Genomic DNA, 27,419 nt, shown 5'->3' on the forward strand with positions numbered 1-27,419 from the left:
GTGTGAAATTGAAACGGTTGAAATATTGGGCCCACCGCATTTGTTTGGGGGAGAGACGGCGTGGCGTTCTCAAAGCTTCCAAATTCTTGTGGTCAGTCCACACCTCAAACGGGTGCTTAGCACCCTCCAGGAAATGGCGCCACATGGTCAGTGCCCAACGGACCGCGAAAGCCTCTTTCTCCCAAACTGCCCAACGTCTCTCTGTGTCTGTGAGTTTTCGGGAGGTGTACGCGCAAGGTTGTAGGTTACCTTGGTCGTTGGCTTGCAACAAGATGGCCCCAACGGCGACGTCGCTGGCGTCAGCCTGGACGACGAAAGGCCTGTCCAGGTCAGGATGCTTTAGTACCGGTTCAGCGGCAAACAGACGTTTAAGCTTTTCGAAAGCTGCCTGGCATTCCATAGTCCAGTCCAGAGGCTTGTTAGGCTTAGGCTCGCCCTTGGATTTGAGCAGATTAGTTATAGGAAGTGCAATTTTAGCAAAAGAAGGAATGAACTGACGGTAGAAATTAGCAAAGCCCCAAAATTTTTGTAACTGTTTACGAGTTTTGGGCGCATCCCACTCAGTGACCGCCCTCACTTTCTCAGGGTCCATCTCAATGCCGGCAGGAGAGATGCGATATCCAAGGTAGTCAATTTTAGTTTGGTGAAATTCACACTTAGACAATTTGGCATAAAGATCAGCGGCTCGGAGTTTTTTCAAAACAGTGCGCACAAGAGTGACGTGTTGGTCATAAGTGCGAGTATAGATAAGGATATCGTCCAAATATACGATAACTCCTTTGTAGAGATGGTCATGCAAGATCTCATTGATTAATTGCATGAAGACTGCAGGGGCCCCCTGCAGGCCAAAAGGCATGACCCGGAACTGGAAGCAACCAAGAGGGCAGTTGAAAGCAGTCTTCCATTCGTCTCCCTCCTTTATGCGGACCCTATAATAAGCTTCCCTGAGGTCCAATTTAGTAAAAATGCAGCCCTTCCCCAACTGGGCCAACATGTCCTTCATCAACGGAAGTGGGTAGACATTCTGAGCTGATATCACGTTCAAGTTTTTAAAATTAACACATAATCTAAGAGAGCCATCTTTCTTTTCACGGAAAAGCACAGGGGCAGCCACTTTGGGGCAAGCAGGTTCAATGAATCCACGTTCCAAATTTTTATCAATGAAAGTCCGCATTTCCTCCATCTCCCTGGGTGACATGGAATATATTTGGGGTTTTGGTAGCTTAACCCCGGGTAAGATGTCAATGGAGCAGTCAGTAGGCCTGTGGGGTGGCAGTTTGTCGGAAGACTTTTCGCTGAAAACCTCCTTAAGGTCCCAATACTCTTTAGGAATTTTTTCCTCTCCATCAATCCTCTCCTGCCCTCTAGCGGCCACTTCAGGAGTGTCAGTCATAGTTTGCCCAGGAGTGCCCTCCCCCTCCGGAGCCTCCTTTGTGCGAATGCGCAAGCGGCCTGTTCGCCAACTTATGTGAGGGTTCCACTTCCGGAGCCAAGGGAGGCCTAAAATCAGTGGCCTGTCCATGCCAGGCGCAACTACAAAAGAAATTAGTTCAGTGTGGGAACCCATCTTCATCTCCAAGGGCTCCGTAAAAAAATGCCCCCCCGCCCCGCAAAGGATCCATCAATCTGGCAAAACACAATGGGGGTTTTCAAAGTACGCAATTTGAGACCCAATTTTTCCACCATAGCCGGGTTGATCATGGATCGGGAGCAACCCGAATCGAGCAAGGCGTGAAAGGTTGCTGGTTGCCCCTCAGGGGGAACTTTTAACTCTATGGGGATTAACAGGGGCCCTTTCTTTGAACTCACCCAGTGAGGCGATGTTTCGTCATCGGAGTCCTCAGAAGAGGAGGAGTGGGTGGCTGCGTCTGCGTCTCCCTCCAAAGCCTGGCTGAAAAGGGGGGGCCTGGAGTCCACAGCGAAGGCAGCTTCTTTCTTCCTCTTGTCGGAGGCTCTGCCAGACTTCTCCTCTCGCTTGGGTGGGGGTTGGGCGGTGGTGGGCAATTTAGCACGGCAGTCGGGGGCGCAATGCCCCAATTTCCTGCAACGGAAGCATGTTACGGGTCTGGAGTTCACTGAGGGGGCCCCTCTCCCCTCGCCCCTCCCTCTGAACTGGGCTTTGCGGCCTGGAGGGGGGGTGCTTTTTGCAGCTTTCTCCTTCTTTTTTTTCTTTCCTCCTTGGCACAACGAAGCCTGTTTAAGTCGAGTTCAGCGTCAGCTGCGTGTTCAAACCAAGTGGTCAAACGTCTGGGCAGATTGCGATTGACACACTGCTGATAAATGTCTTCATCTAAGCCCAAAGCAAATTTGTCCAAAAGGGCGTCCTCGCCCCACCCTCTCATGTATTGGGACAGGCGCTGAAAGTCCTGGATATGTTGGGCTACAGGCCTATCGTCCTGCTCGAGGGTTATAAATTTCAATTTACTTTGCTTCTCAGTCAAGGGGTCATCAAAGCGCCGTCTGAAAGCCTCCATAAACCGATTGAAATTCCTCAGGAGGGGGGAAGCAGACATATGCAATGCAGTGGACCAGGTAGCCGCTTCGCCTTCCAAGGATAGGAGAATCATCCTCACCCTCATAGTGTCTGTCTCAAAATCACGGCCATAAATCTCCATGAAGACTTGCATAATAAAAGAGGCCAGGCTGGTAGAATCTCCATTGTATCTCACAGGCAGGGGAGGGATGTTGGCCATTCTGTGCCTTCGGGGAGGTGGGGCCCCAGGTCCGGCAAAACCCCCAGCCGCAGGGGGTGAAGCAGGCCGAGGGGGGGTGAAGCAGCGCGTGGGTACTCTCGCTCCCAGCCCCTCCAGTCTTCCTCATCTTCCCCACCTCTTTCCCCAAAGTACCTTTGTCTCCCGTAATCAGGCAAATCTCTCCTCTGGGGTTTTCTTACGGCTCCCGTCTCCAGCGGTCTTTGTCGGGGTTGCCTTCAGGTAACCCCTGCATCCCAGCTTGCCCCTTCCTCTCTTTGTCCTACCGAAGTGGACCATTGGGGGGGGGGGGTCAGGCTGGCTGGATATCTGCAGTTGAAACAAATCTTCATGAAGCGAGAGGTCGGGAGGTCCGGCCTCGTGAAGCGAAAGTTCGGGGGGGGCGGCCTCACTGGGATCCACATCACAAGCGGCCTCCTCTTCTTCTCTGACCGGCGAAGACATTTACTCCCTTCACGGTAGACGTAGGTCTCCTGGAAAGGGTTTTAGAGAGACTTCACTTCTTGTCAGCATCCCTCCATTATATAATTAGGAAAGAAAGACCAAGAGATTCCATGTGTTGGAAATCAAAAGTACTTTTACTAATTACAAATGGTTAGCGAGCAGTTGCGAAGAGAAGTCTGTTTAATTAGGCGCGAAAGCAATTGATATATAGAATAGTCCATTCCCCACCCCTTGGGATCATAGCCTCAGGCCAATCATAAGTCCTTCAAGTGTCAGGTGTGAGATAACTTCAAAAGGCATCACGAAGATGGAATGTCGGGGCTGTTGGTCCAGGCGGGAAACACCCACGCATGCGTAGTCCAACCATCCAGTAAATACTAGAACATTCCTCCAGCACATCGAATAACCCCTCCCAAATACCAAACCCTCCCTCCCCGTTTCATGGCAGCTGAAGCAGTAGCAAAGCAGAAGCTGACAGCCTAACACACAAACCAGAAGTTGGAAAGTGGGCTGTTTCTGGCCTCCGGGGGTGGTTGTGGAGGCTGTTTTCGCCCTCCCGGGCTCCAAGGAAGCCATGGGCACATGCACAGGGCAGTTGGGGGGGATGTCACATGTGTATGCACAGGGGGCATGGCATGGAGGGAATAAATTATGTGGGTGGGGACGCGAGCGTGCGCAATAGCACGCACGCATACTTTTGGCACCCGAGGCGAAAAAGGTTCGCCATCATTGTTCTACACTATGCTATTCATTTATTTAGTGGGGAAGGAACTCGGCCATCCATCCTTTGCTTCCCCCTCTCTCCCTTGGAATAGTGGCTCATTCTGTACAAAAAAGAGCTAAGATGTCATTTTCCAATAGGAGGCTTGAGAGGGTGATTTAAAATTAACACACTTTTAAGCACCCTTTCAAAAAGTAATCACCACTTACAGTCATTGGAAGCATCTTTTGAAGTCAGGTTTCCCCCACAAACATCCTTCAAGCATTAATTACGCGCCCTCCCCCTCCACAACGCTAAGTGGGCTCCCTTTTAATTGAAACTGTAAATGACATTGCTCGGAGTTGCACGCTGCATAATCAGGGGAAGATCGATGGAAGCCCCAAATCTCAGCAAGCCAGAATCTGGATGCCCAAGCTGCAATGGGACTCATTTTTGTCAGTTTCTGTCAGCTATTTGAAGAAGAAGAAAATCACTTGGCAAGGTAGGATAACCTCTGAGCAAATAGACCTTGTTAACCTTGATTACCTGGGGGAGGGAGGTCCTTCTCCAGCCATCTCTTTATTAATAGGGCCTCTGCCACCGACAGCGTCTTTTAGCCATTCGATGATGAACCTGAGCTCCAAGAGCAGGAAGCTGTAGGAGGCATGATCCCTTCCTGGGCTCTCTAATAATTGCATGTTGAGATCCATGGAAGGGCTTACTAATCTTTCATCCTGTTCTGTATTTTTCATGCAAATTCAGGGCACAGCTCTCCTCCTCAGACTGAGCCTGCAGAGGAGCACAATGTAATTAATGGCATAATTACCTTCTGAATGCCATTTCAAGAGGACCATGAATGGCAGAGCAAGGGCAGAGGAGCAGATTCTGCCTTCCCCAGAGGGCTTCAGTCACCTCACGTCACTGTAGCTGCAGGGGAGCTTCTGGATGTTTTAAGGATCATCAGGGACATATAATGGAGAACCCTGGGTAACAACGGGCTGGGAATGGGGCAGGGAGCATGGTCGTCCTCAGGACCCCCAGCATTCTGGGTCAGGGGAAGATCCAGCAGGAGAGGCTTCAGGCTACCTCCTGCAGGGAGATATGGGACTTTAGCTTGCTTTCTACCCCAGACAAGAAATGGCTCCCTTTCAGCCTTAGATCTGGACTGAGGCTTCTCTACTGGTAGGGCTGAGGAATCAAAACAGAAGGGAAATTGAACAAGAAATGTGGAAAAGAGAAATCAGGTGCCACATTGTGAGCATACAGAAGAGAGCATCACACAAACTTCAGAAAGCCATGTCTGATGGGATTTAACCCAGAGTCTTGTCTGCTTGGTTGGTTTAATTAAATTGCCATATTTTTTGGAGTATAAGACACACCTTTTTCCCCCCCAAAAGAGGGTGAAAATTTGGGTGCATCTTATACACCGAATGTAGCCCCCCCCACTAGAGGCCAAAAACGCAAGGCATGGAGGCAGCAATGGTCTGTGGCAAACCCTGCAGCCTGGAACAGCTGATTGGGGGTATTCCATCCACCTCCCAATCAGCTGTGTTGAATCAGGCTGCAATAAGTTCTGAAGCTGACTTGGCTAGTCAGAGTTTGCAGCAGCAATCACATTCAGAAAGCACACATAAGTAAGCAGGATTCAAAATAATAATAATATACAATACATTACCAAAAGCAGTTTTTCCAAGGTAGCAGTCAATACAAGCAAAACACAAGCAGTTTCACTTTCAGTTCTCAGCTAAGCCTGTCTCCTTCCTGTCTCCTTGTTGCTCACATGGCAAATACCGTTTCACAGTCCAAATAGCCCTCATTGGCTGACTTAGTTGCTATGCCTATTCATTGACTGACCTTGTTAACATGTGTTCCAAGTCATTCAGCTAGCAGCTGAATACCATGGATGCTGATAGGCAAAGGCAGAATTTTTATTACTTCTTATTTTCTTCCCCAAAAGCTAAGATGTATCTTATTCTCCGAAAAATACAGTATATAGCTGTCCATTTCAGTAACAACTCTTGGTGGCAAACAGTGATAAAAAATAAAAATCAGATCCAGTACAGTCATTAAAATACACAGCAATCAAGAAAACCAACTACCACCTGCATTTCCTTCAGGCACCTGAGGCTGCAGGCCAGACCTAGAGATGGGTCTTCAGGAGCTCACAGAAGGCCGGCTGGATTGGCCATCCTGATCAAAATTGGAAGAATGTTCTCAAGAAAGGGACGCTCAGCAGATAGGGCTGCCCCCAGACTCATATAACTGAATTGGCATAGAGCTGGAAAGAACTGCCCTCACCATCCCATTCTGCAGGAGTTGAAGCTTCCAAACAAAGGTAGTTCCATGTCACCTCCTCTTCAGTAGTCTGGACGAGAGATCACAAGAGCATGAGGCGCAAGATTTCCCAGTCTAGGTTTGAGCAAAATGGATGCAGTAACCAAACCATGCAAAGGCCCTTCTATGTGTCAGTGTTCCAAGTAATGTACCCATAGAAAGGGGAACTCTGAGTCAGGCAAGTTCCTCAAAGAACAGTTTATTGGAAACATCATATTGGCACAACTGGTGAAAGCCGATTCTGAAGTTCTCGTGGCTTTCACCTAATTAAAAAGTAAAAGTTTCCCTTTCCCCCTAAGTCACTGGTCACGCTGTCCAATCCAGTTTGCTGGCTGGTTGCTTGGTTACTGACTCCTCCCCTGCCAGCCACCTATGTGAATGTCCTTGGTTCCCACAGGAAAGCATTATTGTTTTGGTTACAAAGCCCTGTCTAACTATTTCCCCTCTCCCTCTGTTGTATGGCAACTCTGAACCCTCCAAGATAGCCTCAATCAGGTTCACTTCAGGGTTGACACTACACTCTTGAGCAGGAGCCATGAGTTCAGGAAGACTCCCAGATTACACATTGGATCTGTTTGATACTGTGTCATCCTATCTAGAATAAAAAATAGAAGATCTCCAGCAGAAGGTCTAAACACCAAATTCCCTTGGTCTTGGTTGGGCTCAGCTGAAATCTGTTGCTTGTCTTCCAGACCCCAACATCCTCCAACCAGTGGAATGGGATGTTCAAGGCATCCTTCAGAGGCCTGGAGTGAAGATAAAAAGTCAAGCATCATTAGCATACCAATGACCTCATCCAATGTCTTCATGTAGATGGTAAACAGAAGAGGGAGAGAGAACTGGATCCATGGTACCCCCAAAAGTAAAGGCCATGGCTGGACGTCTCCTCATATCCATGCTGACTGTAATCAGCCCTGGAGAAAGGAGAAAAAATAGTGCAGCACACAATGTTTCCCACCCTAGAAGCTTTCCCAGGGAAGAGACAGTAACTCTATAGAGAAACCCAAATTAAGAGACTGCATTGCCCCAAATTGAATGGGGGAAGGAGGAAGAGGTTCAGGATAGCCACAGCCTAGAATTGCTCAGGATATATTGAGGAAGTTAGAAGGTTTTAGCTTTAATGCAGCAAGATTCTGTCCTTTAGGTAGAAGCAAATCTGGGACTGGATTCAGCTACATGTCAATGTTTCATCACTCGGCTTGGACCTGGCGGTACATCATTTTGTAAGAGCCCACTCTCAGACCTCCCCTGACTTGATCCTTTAGGCAAGAAAGACCCTAAACTCCATTTGTAGTGAAAGGTTTACTGTACTAAAAGCCAAGTGGTTGACACAATGTAAATTACAATCCTTTCAGCCACATATTTTCTGCCAATGCCTTTGGATTGATACCAACACTGTTCAGAAAACATGCACAATGACCCAGGTCCTTGAGGCTGTGGTATTCCTCCCCAGGGAGGGAGCCCCTCTGGCATCCCACCAAAATCCCAGGAATTCTGAGTGCAAGGCTGATCCTGCAACCAGATCAAGACTGGCTGCAAAATTGCCCACAGGAAGTGGACAGAAGCATCTCCTTGAGCACTCTCACTTCCAACTATCATTGGCATCTCTCAGAGGACCTGGATGGTCTTGGGCAATGATGCAATCTTGTTAAGTAACATCAGGATGAGTGAAGTGCAAGTACTGCCAGCTTTTTGCAGTGGCCAATTTCTGATTTTTTACACAGATCCTGCAGTTAATGGCAGGGCCATTTGCCCATCTCATAGTGGAAAGTTAGGCTGAAGACTGAGAGTACCAGATCTAGAATGAGGAATAAAAATTGTGTCTAGGTAAGACGAAAGTAAAGCTATGCCAAGACCACCTACCTCAGTGGTGGGATTCAAAAATGTTTACTACCGGTTCTGTGGACGTGGCTTGGTGGGCATGGCTTAGTGTGTGTCATGTTACTGGGTGGGCATGGCCAACTTAGCAGTCCGTTTTGCCAATTTAGCAGTCCATTAAACAATACCCAGCAGCCCCCTTTTCTATTCTTTTTAATACTGCACGAAGTTTTTGCTCTAGGTTTTTTTTTTTACTAGGAGGGAGAGGTTGCAATGCCTGTGGATTTATGGAAATTTCTCCTCTGTGTAAGAGGCACCAAAGTAACCAAGATGATACAAGGTCTTCTGCTGGAGCGGGGGGTTGGACTATATGACCTCCGAGGTTCCTTCCAGTCCTAGATTGCTGTGCTGTTTCAAAGCATCCTCTGAGGCTATGTCTAGTGCCAGGGTTTGTGGTCCTTCCTTCCTCTCCTTTTTGTCTCCCTCACTTTCTTCCTTTATCCATCCATCCATATCTCATTCACTTTCCCTTCCCTCTTTTTCCCTTCCCTCCCTCCTCCCTCCCTCCCTCCCTCCCTCCCCCCTCTCTTTCTTTCTTTCTTTCTTTCTTTCTTTCTTTCTTTCTTTCTTTCTTTCATTGAGGGCTGCATCAGGGTTGTGTTTGACCTCAGAGGGCCAGGGTGGGTGTGGCCATGGTGGGCATTTGACACAGGCTCAAGATGCATTTTCCCCTTCTTTCTTTCCACAGTTCTTTACTATAACCATTTTCCTATCTCTTATAACCAGGTATTACTGGCAAACATTTATTACTTATTCTTCATACTCCACTAAACTTTTTATTTCTAAATGTATACCCCATTGTTTAATAGTAAATTGCTTTTCCAGGCAGGAAAGCTATTTATACTATTGTATTCAACTAATAATAAAAATACAATAGCATAAATAAACATGATAATACAAAATCTAACAACAGAGGTAAATTTCCAGAATAGTAAATTGAAATGGCTGTCAATTATAGATTGTTGATTGTAGATTAAATGGACCTACAGTATGTAAAATCTGGTATTAAACTGTAGTATTAACATAGGATGTTGCTTGTTTTCTATCCAGATATCCACTTACCTGAGGCCACATAATTGTAATCCAATCCAATCCAGTCCTCCTGCAGCACGGTGACCCATTTTGGGCCTCCCCAGTCTCCAGCAGCTGGCCAGAAACGAGCCATGCGGAGGGCCCCCCACAGCCTATTTTTGGCCAGCAGAGTGCTGCTGGAGGCTGAGGAGGTCAAAAATGGGCCATGCGGGGGCTACATGCAGCTGCCTCATGGCCCGTTTTGGCTGGCAGAGGCACTATGGGCTGGTCCTTTGATTTTTCCAGGCCAGATTTAAGCTCCTTCTGGCTTAAGTTCTGGCCTGCGGGCCTTGAGTTTGACACCCCTGACCTAAATCATAGATGTGGGTATCTATGATTGTTAAAAAGAAAGATAACAGCATTTCATATTTATTTAAATATATCTGAAATGCTGTTATCTTTCTTTTTAACAAATCAAGTCAAATCATGGGAATGTTTGTGTGAGCGTTCATTAGAACATAGAATAACAAAGATTGGATGGGACCTTGGAGGTCTTCTAGTCCAATAGAGCAGGATTGGACAAGTGGCTGTCCAATCCCTTCTTGAAAACTCCAGTGATGGAGCACCCACAACTTTTAAAGACAAGCTGTCTAATTGTTCTCACTTTCAGAAAATTCCTTTTTATTCTGGATTGCATCTTTCTTTAATCAAGTTTCCATCCATTACTTCTTATCTTATCCTCAGGTTCTTTGGAGAATAGGCTGACCCCGTGTTCTCTGTGGCAATCACTCAAGTATTGGAATACTATTATCATATCACCCCTATTCCTTTTCTTCTTTAGACTAAACATAACTATTTCCCCCAGTTGTTCATTGTATGATTTAGTCTCCAAGCTCTTTATCATCTTCGTTGCTCTTTACTCTTTCTATGGTCTCAGCGCCTTATTTGTATTTTGGTAAACCAGAACTGGATGCTGTATTTCAAGTGTGGCCTCACTAATACAGTATAAAGCTGTATTATAACTTCTCATGATCTTGATGCTATCCCTCTGTTGATGCATCCTAGGACTCCAGTGGCTTTTTTGGCAATTGAAACACATTGCTGACTCATACTTAACTGGTAGTCCACTAGGACATTTAGATTTTGCCTCCAGAAGTTGTGAATGCCCCAACACTGGAAGTCTTTAAGAAGATGTTGGATAGCCATTTGTCTGAAACGGTATAGGGTTTCCTGCCTAGGCAGGGGGTTGGACTAGAAGACCTCCAAGGTCCCTTCCAACTCTGCTATTGTATTGTATCTCTCTCACAATTTGTATTATTGAGCTAGGTACCACATATTCTGTATCTATGCATTTGACTTTGGATAGGACCCAGTGCTCAAGTCTGTCAAGACCCTTCTGATTCTTGGGTTTATCTTTTAAAGTATTGGCAGTTCCTCCACCTTGGTGCCATCTGCAAATTTGATGAGTTACTATTTTATCCCCTCATCTATATCATTCATGAAGATGTTGAAGAATACTTGGTCTAAGACAATACCCCTCTGCATGATTCCCTCCATGTAAATGTGGTTACTACATATTGAGTGTAGTTTGGCAGCCAGTTACAAATCCATCTGGTGATGATGCTGTCTATCCCACCTTGTTCGGTCTTACCAAGAAGTAGGCTGTGGTCTACTTTGTCAAATGCCTTATTTTTAACAAACCCATTAAGAAGAGCACCAGGAGTGAAGCCTCTTCCAGTTTTGGGTTCTGTTTTATCAAGAACATGCATTTCTTTAAACATTAAGATTCAGTCACTCTGTTCAGTGCATGGATTCAGCTAACCTTCTTTCCTGCCCCTTGAACATAGGACTTTTAATGCATCTCAAGGACATGCAGTATGTAAATCAAAGCAACTTAAACCATCAGAATGATTACAACCATCATTACTCATCCCTGCTTCTCCTTCTTCTTGGTTTTTTTTGTCTTGCAATCTTCCTAGCAAGAAAGTATGTCCATTAAAGAAGAAATGAAAGAATCTTAGGGGCCCTTTTGGTAATTTGTTTCCATTTTTAATCCAATCTATTCCACCACCACCTTCCCATAATGTTATGGTTCATACCAGAATACTTTTCTACACAAATATTGGAGCAGTTTGGGATGGGAAATTTGACATGATGATAACAAAGCTTCAGGCTAACCACTGTGCCTTGCCTGTGATTCTCATCTTCTCAGAAACCTAAACCCTTTGTGTTACCCAAAGCCTAAAAGTGTGCCTGAAAATAAACCCCTCCAGGCAAGAGAACAGAAGCTCTGCTCCACTTCACCTTGCTCCTTACATGCTGCCAGATTCTTTGTAGCTACAAGGGATTATGAGGCTGCTCAAACCTAAAAGAAATTCAGTGAAGTAACTCAAAAATGATGCGCAGGATATGTTCCCCGCTCATTAATCCCCTTTTCAACACATTTGAGGAGGAAGGTTTGCTACTGTTCTGCTTTGCTATTTGTATGCCTCCCACTCAGATCTTTGAAGGCAGCATACAGCTAACAGCTCATTCATTCATTTACTAATTTTTGGTCCCTTCAAATCAGTTTTGACTCTGGGACTGCCTGAACTAGTCCTTGCAGTTTTCTTGACAGGATTTTGGAAGTGGTTTGCCCTTGCCTCCTTTGGGGGCTGAGAGAAAGGGATTGGCCCAAGGCCACCCAGCTGGCTTTGTGCCCAAGGTGGGACATGGTCTCCCAGTTTCTAGCCTGATGCCTTAGCCGCTATACCAGTCTGGGTCTATATCAGGAGTCTATGGGGCTGAAACCTCTTAAAATAGAAGACTTAAGTGAAACATGGCAATTAAGTCATTGTGTGCATCATCTTACCTTAAAATTATTATCATAGCACTTTGAGAGATGCTATAATCCAGATGTTAGCCCTTTTTCAGGGATCCCTGCATAATTGGTATGGTTGAATAGCTCACACTGTGCTCCCCCTGGAAGGGAATTCTGATGGAATTAGTCCACCTTTTGCCAATCACCAGCTTCAACCTGCTGGAACTAACAGCTGCTTATTCCTTTCACCACACCCTGCTGTCTTCAGTAAAATCAATGAAATATGCATTATTTATCTTGTTTTCCAGTGACACAGACAATTAGTTTATGAATTAACTAAAGTAAATCTGTCTAGCTCTGTTGTGGCTTTGGGGAGTATTGTCACCTGTGGGTTTAGACGTCTTGCTTAATTTGTTCAGTGTCTGTTGTACAAATGCATTAATTGTGGAGCCAAGGAGGTCTTTGCTGACAGCGGGTTGAAGTGTGTTCTTTCCACCCTTAACCCAACCTTCTCCATTAGAAAGGGCTCCTTCCTTCTCAGCTGCTTTATGGATGATCATTCTAATGGGTACCACCAAGACACCAATAAAGGGGGATATTTGTAGCTCCTTGGTGCTCTCGGAGCTTGGGTGTTTTCAAGCAGACATTTCATTACCCAAACTAGGTAACATAGGCAGTACTAGAAGGGAGGAGGGGGAGCAGCAGCAACAACAACTGTGGGGTCCTTGGTGTTCTCTGAACTTAGTTGTTTTCTTGCAGACTTTTCATTCCAAGATGATGTTTACCTAGTTTGGGTAATGAAACATCTGCAAGAAAACCACCAAACTTAGAGAGCACCAAGTGTCCCTCACCAACAAGACAATCCTGGGTACTCTTACCTGCTAGTAAAAGGGATCAGAATATCTAAAATAGATCCAAGATACCACAATCCAGCATATTAATGGGATAAATTTTCTTTAGGTTATGGTTTTTCTTCTTTGCAAAGACCAAGAGAAGTAAAGTTGGAAGAGATATTTGATAGTACCAATATAATCTTCTCCATATTATTTATTTTATATTTTCATCACATCAAACACAATGAAAAAAAAGGATTGCACACATAAACAGTGTTACAAAATTTAGAGAAATGAAAGAAGAAAACCAAACATTTTGAGTTGCGAGAAGCCTGTATTTTGACTATGTAAACTCAGAAATGCTTAAGTATTATTATTTATTAACCAGGATTAACAATTAAGGTTTTTTTTAATCTGATACTTTCTACACATTGGGAAGTACAATTTACATGCACCTCAGGGGTGGGTTGCTGCTGGTGTTATTGCCGGTTCACTTCATGTGTGTATGCGCCCTCCGCATATTGCTTGCGCATGCGCAGTTGCCTGTAAATTTGTCTGTGCATGCGCAAAACATTATTAAATGACTAAAAAACATGCCGGCAAAGATATGGGTGACTGGGGAACTGGTTCAGGAGCGTGGCCAGTCTGCCACCCCTACTGGTTCGGCGACCCAGTCCCAATTTTCACTACCAGTTCGCGTGAATATTTTTGTTTTGGGGTGCTTTTAAAATTACATTTTTAACCACTCTATATTTTTATATTATATTCTCCATATCTGACTAGTTAATTACAAAGAGGTTTGTAGCTTTTTTTGAAAAAATAATGTATGCGTTTATTTAGACCTTTCTAGATTAGCCTGCCTGCTAAAGGAGATGGGTACTGGTTTCAGGTTTATAGCAATAGCAACAGCACTTAGACTTATATACTGCTTCACAGTGCTTTACAGCCCTCTCTAAGCAGTTTACAGAATCAGCATATTTTCCCCAACAATCTGGGTCCTCATTTTACCCACCTCAGAAGGATGGAAGGCTGAGTCAACCTTCAGCCAGGTGAGATTCGAACTGCTGAATTGCAGGCAGCCGCCAATGAGCAGAAGTAGTCTGCAGAACTGTATTCTAACCACTGCACCACCACGGCTCAGGAAATGGTGCTATTGAGTTTGTTTCATTATTTTCTTTATACCAAGGCTGAGGGAGGTCTATCTCTCTCATCCGCTCAAATTAGGAATAGTATCTCAGGTGAGGTGCCCTCCCAGAAGATGGTAGGTAACAGCAGGAATTCAGGTGTTCAGAGCCAGAGGCATTGAGGGAATGGAGGAGATTGGGGGGTGGGGTGGAACTACCAGACTTCAACCCTGGGACTCTAGCAGATAAACATGTCCTGCTATTTCTAGCATGACAAATTGTGGGGCATCTGTGAATAAGGGTAAAAAGTGGGCCTTCTCATGAAAGAAAAAAAATGGCCTTGCAAAAAAACTGGATCCAATACAGGTAGTAGTCCTCAAGTTACAACAGCTCATTTGATGAATGTTGGAAGTTACAACGGCACTGGAAAAAGTGACTTGTGATCTTTTTTCACACTTTTGACCATTGCAACATTCTCAAGGTCACATGATCAAAATTCAGATGCTTGACAGCTGACTCACATTTATGACGGTTGCAGTGTCTGGAGGGGGTGTCACGTGATCCCCATTTGCTCCTCCGGATTCACTTAACAACCGTGTGGCTAACTTAACAATTGCAGAAATTCAGTTAACAATTGTGGCAAGAAAGGTTGTAAAATGGGGCAAAAATCACTTTAAAAATGTCTCATTTAGCAACATAAATTTTGGGTTCAGTTGTGGTCATAAGTCAAGGACTACCTCTAAAGGCTAAAGTGGATAATCTGCATGTGTTTGCTTCTTAGGAGCATGAAGAAAAGTTCCAGATATTTTTTAATATGTTACCCTTCAAACAATAGTCCCTCTCCAATTCCTTTGTGGTGGTTGTTAAGAGAGACTCTTGTTCCCTTAAGAAACTGCTCACCAAGACAATTTGATATTTTAACTGAAGCTCAAGAGTGGCCCCTCAAGAGGTGTCATTGCTTGGCTAACTTACTCAGGATCAGATACTAAGCACTGCCAGGACAGGTTAGTCCTTGGACAAGAGATCGCCACAGAATCCTGGGGCTGCAGTGCAGTCTAAAAGCATCCCTGAAGGAGCGGGAAAATGCTTCTATATGGTGGCCAGAAAACATCAGAATGTGGCATCACTAGGAGCTGAGCTACTTTACCTAAAGGAGATGCAGTTGTAAAATCACACCCAGATCTCTCTGGAGATTCTCAATCATGCAGGTCTTGGTTGTGCCAAAGGTGCTTTTCCAAAAGGCAATTGGACTTGTTTTTTCTTTGAAAATGTTTCATTTCTCACCCAAAAGGCTTCTTTGGTTAAGTGAAACTTTTACAAAGGAAAAACCAAGAAAGGTTTTTGGAAAAGCACCTTTGGGAAATTGACCCAGATCATATTCCTTTGCTCCACCAAGTCTTTCCTGCTTGCCTCTAACCATTGCTTTCATCTCCCTCTACTTCTTGCTGATTTGCTTTGCAGAAAGCTGACCTGGCAGTTGCTCCCCTCACCATCACCCACGTCCGTGAGAAAGTGATCGACTTCTCCAAGCCCTTCATGACTCTTGGGATCAGCATTCTCTACCGAAAGGCAAATGGAACCAACCCCAGTGTCTTCTCCTTCTTGAACCCATTGTCTCCTGACATTTGGATGTACATCCTCCTTGCTTACCTGGGAGTTAGCTGTGTGCTTTTTGTGATTGCCAGGTAAGGAACTTGCAAAAAATAAGCTTTGGGTATATAGTGAGAGCTTTCCCCTGAGCCTATGGATCGGCCTCTGTACCATATCAGACTCTCCCTCCCTTTCTCTCCCTCACTAGAAGGGGGTTTCACTCATATTTTACATGGTTAGGAGAGAAGAGAAGAGAAGGGCTGCACTACTAGCTTCCACTCTCTGACTAATAATTCTATCTCACCATCTCATAAAGTCCCCCCCCTAATTTAAAGGAGGCAACCACAGTTCATGTTCTGACTAGGGATTTGGTCTAGTGGTTTCATCCATTTCCATCAATTCAGCCGCTGATGGCTTTGCTTAGAGTCTGTCATTGAAATAATTTGCCCTGCATCCTTGCTCAGCGCTTAATCATTTATGGCAGGTGTCTCCAAACCTTGCAACTTTAAGACTTGTGAACTTCAACTCCCAGAATTCCTCAGCCAGCACGAGCAACTCCCAGTCAGCATGGAGGAACTCCCCCGGCCAGCAGAATTCTGAGAGTTGAAGTCCACAAATCTTAAAAGTTGCCCGGTTTGGAGACCCCTGATTTATGGGGAGACCCGATACAAATATAGGTGGGGCTGTAACTTCTGTGCTTCTTCTTCAACACCACTACTAGTGGAGGTGCAGGATCCCTTCTCCCTTGCATGTACTCTCTGACCATGCTTGGATGCAACTTGCCTTTTGGCTCTCCCCGATAATTGTTTGTTCAATCTAGGTCTGGAGACTAAGTGGCTCCAATAAATTCCCTTCCATTTTTACATGTGGGGTTGGCATTTCAGCTGTTGGGAAGAGGCATGAGAACTTCCCCAAGACTTAGTAGGTGACAGCTGCCTTTCTCTATAAGTAGCACCACCCTCAGTCTGGTCAGGTTCACTTCAATGCTGGTGGTCTGTAAGATGTGACCTTGACATGGATTACATGAGCAGCTGCTAGGAAATGAAAAAGAGCACGTCACAGAGCCCTACATGCATAGGCCAGGTTATCTATGGAACTGGCTTCACCCCATTATATCAGCTTGTCCCACTCATTGAGGGAGGAAGGCAGGGTCGAAGACAGGGATGTCATATTTCGTTGCGGGTCGCATCAGGGTTATGTTTGACCTCAGGATGTGTGTGACCAGCTCAATGTTATTCATATGGTGGTCAAGTGCTAAAGCAGGACTTCCCTCAGACCCTCCTTCCCTCTCATTATAACCTTCCTTCCTTTTTCCTTCCTTCCTTTTCTTCTTTTTCCTTCCCTCTTCATTCTTCTTTCTTCTTCCTTTCCAACCTTCCTTCTTTTTCTTCGTCTTTCCTCTTTTCCTTTCTTCTTTCCTGTCCCTTTTTGGATGCTCAAATGCAAAAGGGAAACATTTCTCCTTTTGTTTTGCTTTTAGTTTGTTTTGCTAGCCCTGTGCTAGAAAAAATGGAACCCGGGGGGCAACGCAGTACACCCCCCCTGCCCCTGAGCCCTATTTTGGCTACAATGGAGCCTCCATTTTTGCTGGCAGAGGGCTGCAGGAGGCCATTGCAGCAAAAAACAGGTCCTTCCCGAGCTCTGTTTTTGCTTGCAGAGGCACTGTGGGGCAGTCCTTCGCTGTTTCCAGGGCAGCCCCGTGCGCCAGATCTAAGCAACCCTGGCCCTTGAGTTTGACACCCTGGTCTAGGACTTGCTGCAGGACAGCTGGCCGCAGCCAACACACCACAGGAAAAGAGTTACAATAATATCAAAGAAAGGGTGGAATAGAATCATTAAAGAAAGGATGCCAAAGGAGGGACAAAATGAAGTGTGAATGATTAAAAAGTAAAGTTTTAATTATTTCAGATAATTAAATTGAATTGCTGAATTATCCTGCAGTCAGTAGGCCAAGATGAGTTGTCCCATTCCAGGGAAGGCATGCTACAGAGCCCTCTGTCAGTGACTTCTGACTGGCGGGGTCAAGGAAGACAGCCTTTTCTGCTGCTGCCCCTGCTTGGTGAAACATCTTGCCAAGAGGCAAGATGGCGGTGCAGAAAGTCCCCAATCGCCTGACCTGCTATAAAGAGTCAAAACCTGGCTTGGTAACCTTGTATGGGGGACGCAGGGGCCCACACAGCATGGGGTTGGATGGCCTCAGGAGATCTCCCTTCTCCCCAGGTGTCTGTATTAACAACAATCTCCCCATCTTGGATCTCTCCACCTCTTGCAATTTTATGTTGTTTTACATTTAAAAAAATAATAATCTTAATCTGCTTTTCATTTTTTATTGTATTGATTGAATTGTACACCACCCAGAGCCCCCAGTAAGGGAAATGGGCAGTTAATAAGTTTGATAAACAAATAAATAAACCTTTGCCATCATCATCAGGACCAAAAAACAGACAATTAAAAAGATAGGCTGTGTCATGAAACTGGTTTTGTGAATCTACTCAGCATATACATGCAGAAACTTGCAATACTCCCCTCCCACAGACACAGACACACACACACACACACACACACACACACACACACACAGAGGCAGATTTTGATAAAAACAGTTCTACCCTCATGTAAAACTGCTAGTGGTCTGAGATGCAAAGAGGCGGATTTGGTTCAACTTCACAAAGTATTTCTACCTGTAAGTGCAGTTCAGTCCAGGAACCGCATCAGTTTTTGGAGTCCCAAATCCTGACTCCCAGCTTAAAAAGCAGGATGAATCAGTTGGGTTTGAGTTTTTCCAGGCTCCCTGTATCTTTAGGAATTTGCATCCTAGATTTCTCGAATTGGCTTTCCTTTGATCCCAATGGTGTCTCAAGGTCGGTTTTACTTTCCTTTAAAAAAAAAGGGGGGGGGTATTCTTCAGACATACGTTCATAAATATACATTCCCATATTTATTATTAATATTGTGTGTATATCTTTTAACATTTATAACAATTCATTTTTCCATCTAAGGATTTAAATATATAATCGGGACTGATTTACCTGCCATCCCATTCATCCATCTTGTTTTACCACAACCCTACTTTTTCTTCCCTCTCCATTTCTCCTTCCCTCCCTTCTTCTCTACTTTTTTTTCCTTCTCTCCTTTCCCTCTTCTTCTTCCCCTTCCTCTCCCACACTCCTCCCCTCTGCTTCCCCTTCCTCCCCTCTCTCCTACACTTACTTTTCCTCCATTTCTTCCTCTCCTTTCCCTGTTCTTCTTTCCCTCTCCTTTCCTCTCTTCTCCTCTCCTCCTCCTACCTCTCCTTCCTCTCTCCCTTCCCTCTTTCCATTGTTGTAATTACATATTTTCCTCTTCAATCTGATGTATTTTCGGGATGGCATTCGAGCAAACCCGGTTCTGTATTTACATAACCATCTTGACTTCCCTTTTCCTCATTTTATTTTCCATTCTATTAGTTACACATGTATCATCTTTAAACATATATTTGTATATTAATACTGTATTGTATGTAAAGTGAGGAAGTGGCCACTGAAGAGGGAGAAGGAGAAGCTCCCTCCCACGTTGAGATCCTCATTCCCTCCCTCCCCACCCAACAAAGATCCTTTTTCACTGAAAGGAATTCTACACTTCTGGCAGCAGCAGAGCAGAGGTGAATTCCTACCAGTTCGGACCAGTTCTGCCAAACCGGTAGTGGTTTGCTGGCCTGGGTCGCCGGAACCGGCAGTGACCCAGGCCTGCCACGCCTCCAAACCGGTTCCCCAGTCAGCGCGGCACTGTTGTTTTTTTTTTTAATGTTCTGTGCATGCAGAAACCTATTTATGGACAACACATCAGGCGCACAAGTGCAAAATTGCACATGCACTGAACTGGCAGTAATGCCAGCAGCAACCCACCCCTAAATGGCCATAGACACAGTCTTAGGTTGCAAATCATCCAAACAGGCTTTTGTGGCTGCAGCCCCACACAGAATTAGCGGTGGGCAACTTGACTGCCTTTGCTGCATCTGTTAAAAAGGGAGAAGTGTCACATACTCAGTATGATCATCTCTCTCTTGCTGACGGCAGGTGGGGGAATGGCTTCCCACCCCTCCTGCTTCCTGGGGATGGGTTAATGGGAACTAACTGAAAGGTGGGAAACCTGCTGAGGACCACCTCTCTGTCAGTTTAGCCAGAGCCTCTCCAGGTAGAGATTAGAGAGAAGAGGCTGGGATGATTATCTCCATCCGCCTCAGGGCTGGGGGGGGGGAGGGGTGATGACGTTGGGCTGGCTCCCCGGGGCCATTACAGCATTTGGAGGTGATTACCTGAGCTTAGTGCCTAATACCCTAATTTTGTATAATGTGCTTGTCAAAATTAGCTCTGTGGGGAACAGACCAGCTCCTTTTTTGCTCTGGCAGATCTGGATTGGCTAAGTGGTTACTGCAAAGAGTATGAGGCGATGAAAGCTTTAGAGATGCCTTTTGCCAAATCTCCTGAAAGGAGATTTTTAAGAATGCAAGATCTGGGCCGTCATCCCTCTCAGTCAGGGTCCCCTTGCACAAATACAGTTCACGGGAGGGGCAGTGGGCTTTTAGTAGTTCTGTCTTTTCTCTATACTCAGACAATTTTACCATTTAATTGTTCTAACTGGAGGCAAATAAAATTGGCTTTGGGAAGACTTGGCAAAGAAGCACAGGGGTCCTCTGTTCCTCTCCTGCTGCCACATGTGTTCGTCTTTATCCCTCATCCAGTGATGGAACCATGACTTTTAAAACTCATGAAATTTAAACACAAGCCCACATTGCTGCTGCAGCTGCTGATTTCCATTTTCCATACCAAGCATTTCCAGCATTATTATTTGAGAGGCCTAATAAGAGTATTGAAGAATGAGCTATACTACAGGCCACCCAACCAAGAATAAAATCAAGAAACACTTTGCTAAACAACTAACAAATGTATGTAGGATACAGACCACAGTAGTAATAGGTGAATTTAATTACTCAAATTATTTAATTAATTATTTAATTAATTAGACAAATTATGCAGCAACTGGGAGATAGAACAAATTCCTAACCAACCTACCTGACAACTTTGTCATCCAAAAGGTAGAGGAGGGAACTAGAGGAAAAGCTACATTGGACCTAATTCTACTAATAGAGAAGAACTGATAGAGGGAGTTGAAGTTATTCAACCCTGGGTGAGAGTGACCATGTCATAATGCAATTCAATATAATGCAAATAAAAGCAATAGAATATAACTCAACAAGTGACTTAAACTTTAAAACAGCTGATTTTAACAAACGTAGAGAGAGCCTAAGAAAAATTCCATGGATAAAAATCCTAAAGGAGAAAATAACTCAAGAAGCGAGGGAAACACTGAAAAATATGATTATAAAAGCCCAGTTCCAACACAATACCACTGAAAACAAAAATAAGAAATCCAAGAAGAAACCAGCATGGTTGCACAAAGATCTCTCTGATAAACTGAAAGACAAAAAGGGTAAGTACAAAAAATGGAAAGAGGGTCACGTAACTAAGGCAGATTATCAGCAGATAACCAGAATTTGAAGTCAGGAAAGCAAAGACTCAGAATGAACAAAGACTTGCAACAAAAGTCAAAGATAATTAAAAAGTTTCTTTCAACATATAAATAATAAGAAAAAAAATCAAGCAAGCAGTCCATCCTCTAAAGAGAGAAGGTGGCAAGGAAGTAACAGACAGTAGAGAGAAAGCAGAGCTGTTTAACTTATTCTTGGTGTCAGTCTTCATGCAAAAAAAACAACAACCCTATAAACCCAATATACCAAAAACAAAACTATAAAAGACAGACTAGAAATAAAAATTAAAATAAGCAATAAAAAGGTAAGAGAACCTGTCTGACCTTGATGAATATAAATCACTGGGACCTGATGGATTATATCTCAGAGTTCTGAAGGAGTTGATAGATGTTTTCGTAGAACCATTATATTATATTTTCCAAAAATTCTGGAGCACCAGGGAACTACAAAAGGATTGGAAAAGAGTTGATGTAGTTCCCATCTTCAAAAAAAAAAAAGTGGGGGGAACAGACTCAGGTAACTGCAGACCAATCAGCCTAACATCAATACCTGGGAAGATACTGGAAAAAATAATCAAAATCCGATCCATGAACGTCTAGAAACAAATAAAGCCAGCACAGGTTTGTTAAAAACAGATCAAGCCAAGACAATTTTATTTCATTCTTTGACATAGTGACACAGTGACCAGTGAAATACTATGGATATAGTATATTTGGACTTCAGCAAGGCATTTGTCATGCCCCCATTGGAGTCTGAAACTGTGGGAGAAGATGAGCTAGAACAAGAGCTGACAGTGATTGAGAGGGCAGCTCCATTGGCCTTGGAGGAAACCGGGGAAGGGCAGAGTCAGTCAAGCCAAGGTTTTTGGAATTAGTCAGGCCTGCAGGCAGGGAGGAACGGGGGCAGGACGAACATGAGAGACAGAGCTCAGATGAGGAGCAAGCACCACCCCCTCCTGATCCAAGGGCTAGGAGAGTGCAGAGAAGGCGTGATCAGTGCAGACTGAGCAGGCTACTTGGGAGGAGAGTGCCCCACCCGTCTTCAATAGCAATAGCAATAGCAATAGCAGTTAGACTTACATACCACTTCATAGGGCTTTCAGCCCTCTCTAAGCGGTTTAGAGAGTCAGCATATTGCCCCCAACAATCCGGGTCCTCATTTTACCCACCTCGGAAGGATGGAAGGATGAGTCAACCCTGAGCCGGTAAGATTTGAACAGCCAAACTGCAGAACTACAGTCAGCTGAAGTAGCCTGCAGTGCTGCATTTAACCACTGTGCCACCTCGGCTTCACCAGGCACACCTGGGGAATGAGACTTAAGGAGCCGCTGTGGGGAGGGGCATTTGTCAGGAAGAAACGCTGAGTTCCTGAAGTGTTGCATGCCGATGTTTGAACTTTCCAAGAGGCATGGCGTGGACTAATTATCTGGATCTTTTGCTCCCTGAACTCCTTGATTTGCCCTTGCTTTGCCAAATACATTTGGGATTTATTGCCATGCAGCCTTGGTGCAGACAGTGCTGGGCTGGACTAATTGCAGTCAGAGGCTGCTTGAGGTTTGTGTGGTGGTTTGTTATCACTCTGCTCTGGGACTTGCCAGAAATGTGGGAGTGTTTGGGGAGATTTGGAGCAATAAAGGGGTGGTTTGAACTGCCAGCTGTTATCTCTGTGCCTGCTCTGGGTCTCACAGCATTTTACAAAGTAGATCACAACCTATTGCTTAGTAAACTAGAAAAATGTGGGATAGATTGCTGTGGATTTGTAACTGGCTGACAAATCATACTCAATGAGTAATCCTTAATGGTATCACATCTACATGGAGACAAGTAAGAAGTGGGATACCACAAGGTTCTGTCTTAGCCCAGTACTTTTCAATATCTTCATAAATAACTTAGTTGAGGAAATAGAAGGGGAGCTGATCAAATTTGCAGATGACAGTAAGCTGCAGGAATAGCCAACATCCCAGAAGACAAGCTCAGGATCCAAAAAGATCTTGGTAGACTTGAACAATGGGCCCTTACATGAAATTTAATGTGGAGAAAAGCAAGGTTTTAGGCAAGAAAAACAAAAGGTACAATTACAGATTAGGTGAAATCTGGCTCAAAAAGCAGTAACTGTAAGAGGGACCTTGGTGTCCTAGTGGACGATCACTGAAACATGAGTCAGCAATGTCTGGCAGCCACCAAGCAAGCTAATACAATCCTTGGTTGTATAAACAGAGGCATAGAATCAAAATCACATGAAGTATTTGTACCGCTTTATAAAGCCTTAATAAGGCTGCACCTGGAATCCTGCATCCAGTTTTGGTCACCACATGACAAAAAAGATGTTGAGGCTTTGGAAAAAGTGCAAAGAAGAGCAACTAATATGTTTAAAGGCCTGGAGACAAAAAATATGAAGAATGGTTGAACGATTTGGGTTTGGCTAGTCTAGTGAAGCGAAGGACTGGGGGGATGACATGATAGCAGTATTCCAGTATTTGAGGGGCTGCCCCAAAGAAGAGGGGGTCAACTAATTTCCCAAAGCACCAGGTTGCAAGACAAGAAACAATGGATAGAAACTAATCAAGGAGAGAAGCAACCTAGAACAAAGGAGAAATTTCCTGACAGAACAGTTAATCATTGGAACAGCTTGCCTCTAGAGGATGTGGGTGCTTCATCACTGAAGGTTTTTAGGAAAAGACTGGACAACAACCTATCTGAAATGACATAGGGTCTCCTAGCAGGGGGTTGGACTAGAAGACCTCCAATGCCCTTCAGCTCAATTCTGATAGATTGAGCTCAGAGAAGGGGAAAACCATACGGCTTTTATCATACACAGCAAAATATGTTGGATGAGGACAAATTAGCACCATCAGGACTAATCAGAATCAGAATAGAGCTGGAAGGGACTTGGAGATCTTCTAATCCAACCCAGTCCTTCTTTTCTGTAGACTGCCTATTCCCAAATCCTGCAACCAGTCTTCAAATGTTTTTGTCTCCAGGCCCTGAATCATCTTAATTGCTCTTCTTTGCACTTTTTCCAAAACCTCATGTTTATAAAGAAGTATTAATAATTTTTATTCTATGGCTCTGTTTAAACAACCAAAGACTGTATTAGCTTGTTTGTCAGCTACCAAACATGGCTCATGTTTAAGTGATCCTCCACTAGGACTCCAAGTTCTCTTTCACAGTTATTGTTTTTTGTGCCAGCTTTTGCCTAATCTGTACTTGCACCTTTGATTTTACTGAATAGAATACAATACAATATAACAGAACAGAACAGAATAGAATAAGGAATAGAGTAGAATAGCACAGAACAGAATTCAGAATAGAATAGAATAAGGATTAGAATAGAACAGAACAGAATTCTTTATTGGCCAAGTGTGATTGGAATTTGTCTTTGGTGCACAGGTTCTCAGTGGACATAAAGTGTATACAAATGTATGAAAGTTCCTTAACTTTCATACAAATGTATGAAAGTTCCTTAATTATGGATGGTGAACATGACAAACTCCTAAGGAAAGGAAAGTCAGAAGTCTGTATCAAAACAAAACACAACAACAACAACAAAAAACTGAAAAGGCTGTATCTTCACATCGGAAACCAAACAGTTGTTTTCCTACTCTAACTTTGGAAGAAAATATGCAGATACCTGGAGAAGAGTCTTTGTCTAGATGAGATTAGATTAGATTAGATTAGCAGAATTGGAAGGAACCTTGTAGGTCATCTAGTCCAACACACACACACCCGCCCAAGCAGGAGACCCTGCACCATTTTTGACAAGTGGCAGTCCAATCTCTTCTTGAAAGTCTCAAGTGATGAAGCCCCCACAATTTCTGAAGGAAGCTTCTGTTCCATGGGTTGATTGTTCTCACTGTCAGAAAATTCCTCAATTGCAGGTTGAATCTTTCCTTGGTCAATTTCCATCCATTATTCCTTGTCTGGCTTCAGGTGCTTTGGAAAATAGCTTGACCTCCTCCTCTCTGTGGCAGACCCTTAAATATTGGAAGACTGCTATCATGTCTCCCCTGGTCCTTCTCTTCCCTAGACTAGCCATGCCCAGTTCCTGTAACCGTTCTTCGGATGTTTTATTCTCTAGTCCCCTAATCATCACGGTTCTTCCAGTGTTCTAGTGACAGGAATTAAAGTAGCTCAGCCTTTCCCCAAAGGGAAAAAATGATATGTGTTGGTGATCCATAACTTACTACTCAAAGGAACAGAATCATCAGTTTGTAGACCATACAATTTTTCTATTGTGTTGTGCAAAGATTAAAAATGTGACAGAAAGTCTTAATAATCAAAACCACAGATTATAATCTCTTTCTTTTCTTACATGCTGGGATGAATTATAGAATTTAGAGCCAAGACAACACTTTCAAGGCACTATAAGTAACTAGGTCCGTGATGACAAACTTATGGCATGTGTGCCTGAAGTGGCACATGGAGCCATGTTGCCTGGCACACACAGCGTTGCCTGTTCCTCTTCCAGGTTCCTGGTGCGCATACGCGCATGATGATCATCTGGCTTTTGTGCATGCGGCAGTGCTGGAAACTGGAAGAGCTGGTCTTCCATTTTCTGATGTGAGCATGCATGCCAGCTAGCTGATCGTTATGCACCTATGCATGACAGTAACTGGAAGACTAGCTGGCCACTCTCCATGTGTGCGCCAGAAGCCAGAAGTTCATTTTCTGGCATGCATGTGCCCCCTGGGCAGCTCCTCTTCTGGGTTGTGTCCCAGACAAGTGCAATACACACACTCCGAAAATGTTCGCCGTCACTGAACTAGGCAGAAAAGCAAGACATCTGGGAGCACAGATGGTGTTTTCACCTGACTTCCAATGGAAAGTCAACATCTAATCAAGGCATGGAGGATTCTAGAAGTAAACCTCTGGTTTAAGCAATAGCTCCCCTGAGAGAACTTTGGATTTTTGGACCATGGCTACAGGAAGGGCTTCTGGCAACAGATAGGCTGCCTCTCACAAGAACTAGAAAGAAAGAAAAACCATCTGGCTTGTCTTTTAGAGCTTTAAACTAAAACTGGAAGGGGAGGAAGACTATTGAAGGCCAATCCCCAAGATAACCTCCAAGACAACCAATCAGACAATGAGAAAGGGAGTGGTGAGAAGGGATGGCCAGCCATATTGAGCTCAAATTCCTAAACACTAATGCTTGGGTTTGGGTAACAAATGGAGAACCTGAAGTCCTAGTACATGAAGACATGTATGATATTTGTTCTTATTACTGAAACTTGGTGGGATGAAACCCATGATTGGAACATGCTTCAAGGATATAAATTATTCAAAAGAAACAGAACCAACTCAAAAAAAAAGGGGGGGGGTTGCATTGTATGTAAAGTAGTTAGTACCACAGAAATACCTGTTAGCAATGCAAGCCTTCTTGAAAGTATTTCAATGAATATCAGAGGAAAAAGAAATGACATTGCCATAGGTTTGTATTACAGGTCACCCAACCAAGTGGAAGGAATCAATAAACTTTTTGCTAATCAGTCAGCCAAAGTGTGCCGGAAACACACCACTGTAGTAATGGGGAACTTTAACTATCAGCTGGGAAGCAAACTGCAATGAGCGGTAGATGGCACAGGTTTCTGACATGCCTAGCTGACAGCTTTGTCACCCAAAAGGTGGAGGTGGGAACTAGAGGGTCAGCTGCACTGGACTTAATCATAATTAATAGGGCTGAAATGGTTGAGGGAATGTACGTTATAGGAGTTTTGGGGGAGAGGCATCATGCCATACTAGAATTTGCTATAATGCAGGTATAGATATTTTAGACTTTAAGAGAGCTGACTTCAACAAACTAAGACATTAGGAAGGATTCCAGGAATGTAAATCCTGGAAGGAAAAACAGTTTAGGATCCATGGTAAATTCTGAAAAACAAAATACTAAAAGCTCACGCAAAAACAATACTATAGAGAGAAAAGAATAAGAAACTCCAGATGAAATCAACGTGATTGCACAAAGAGCTCTATGACAATCTAAGGGACAAGAAGAACAAATATAAAAATGGAAAGGCGGGCATATAGCTAAAACAGAATGCCAGCAAATAGCCCGAATCTGCAGGGATAAAGTCAGGAAAGCTAAGACTCAGAATAAACTAAGAAATGTTGTCAGGCTGGGGAAAATGTTGAAGAAAGGAAGAGAAAATTATGCATGCATACATATTAATAAGTAATAACAATAGATCTCAGATTGCTTCCTTCCCTTCTTTTATCTACAGAGAAGAATGGCCTTAGAAGAAATGTTTGTAACTTGAGATTCAGGAATTGTAAAAGGGCATGTTCTGATAAAAACATACAAGCCCCTCTGCGAGCCGGAACTTACAAAGCCACATTCTTTTTGTTTTAAATTGTTCCATTTGTCTGAATGCTGATTTTGCCCATAGAAGAAAGGAAAGAAAATTTCCGATGTTCCCTGCTCGCTTCCCACAAGCAATGTCAGTGGGGAAGCCTGCAGGAATTCAGAAGCCA

At 44.1% G+C, this 27,419-nt stretch overlaps 1 protein-coding gene across 1 annotated transcript in view; it reads left to right on the forward strand.

Annotated features, from left to right (window-relative positions):
• The window catches only part of GRIK3 (glutamate ionotropic receptor kainate type subunit 3), a 131,862-nt gene that overhangs the window by 84,580 nt on the left and 19,863 nt on the right, over positions 1 to 27,419 (forward strand). Inside the window, exon 10 of the mRNA XM_032227932.1 lies at positions 15,297 to 15,520. Within this exon, the coding sequence (XP_032083823.1) occupies positions 15,297 to 15,520 (224 nt within the window). The remainder of the gene's footprint in view (positions 1 to 15,296; positions 15,521 to 27,419) is intronic.

This window comes from Thamnophis elegans, chromosome 12 (assembly GCF_009769535.1).
Source record: "Thamnophis elegans isolate rThaEle1 chromosome 12, rThaEle1.pri, whole genome shotgun sequence".
In the NCBI taxonomy this organism is placed as follows: domain Eukaryota; kingdom Metazoa; phylum Chordata; class Lepidosauria; order Squamata; family Colubridae; genus Thamnophis; species Thamnophis elegans.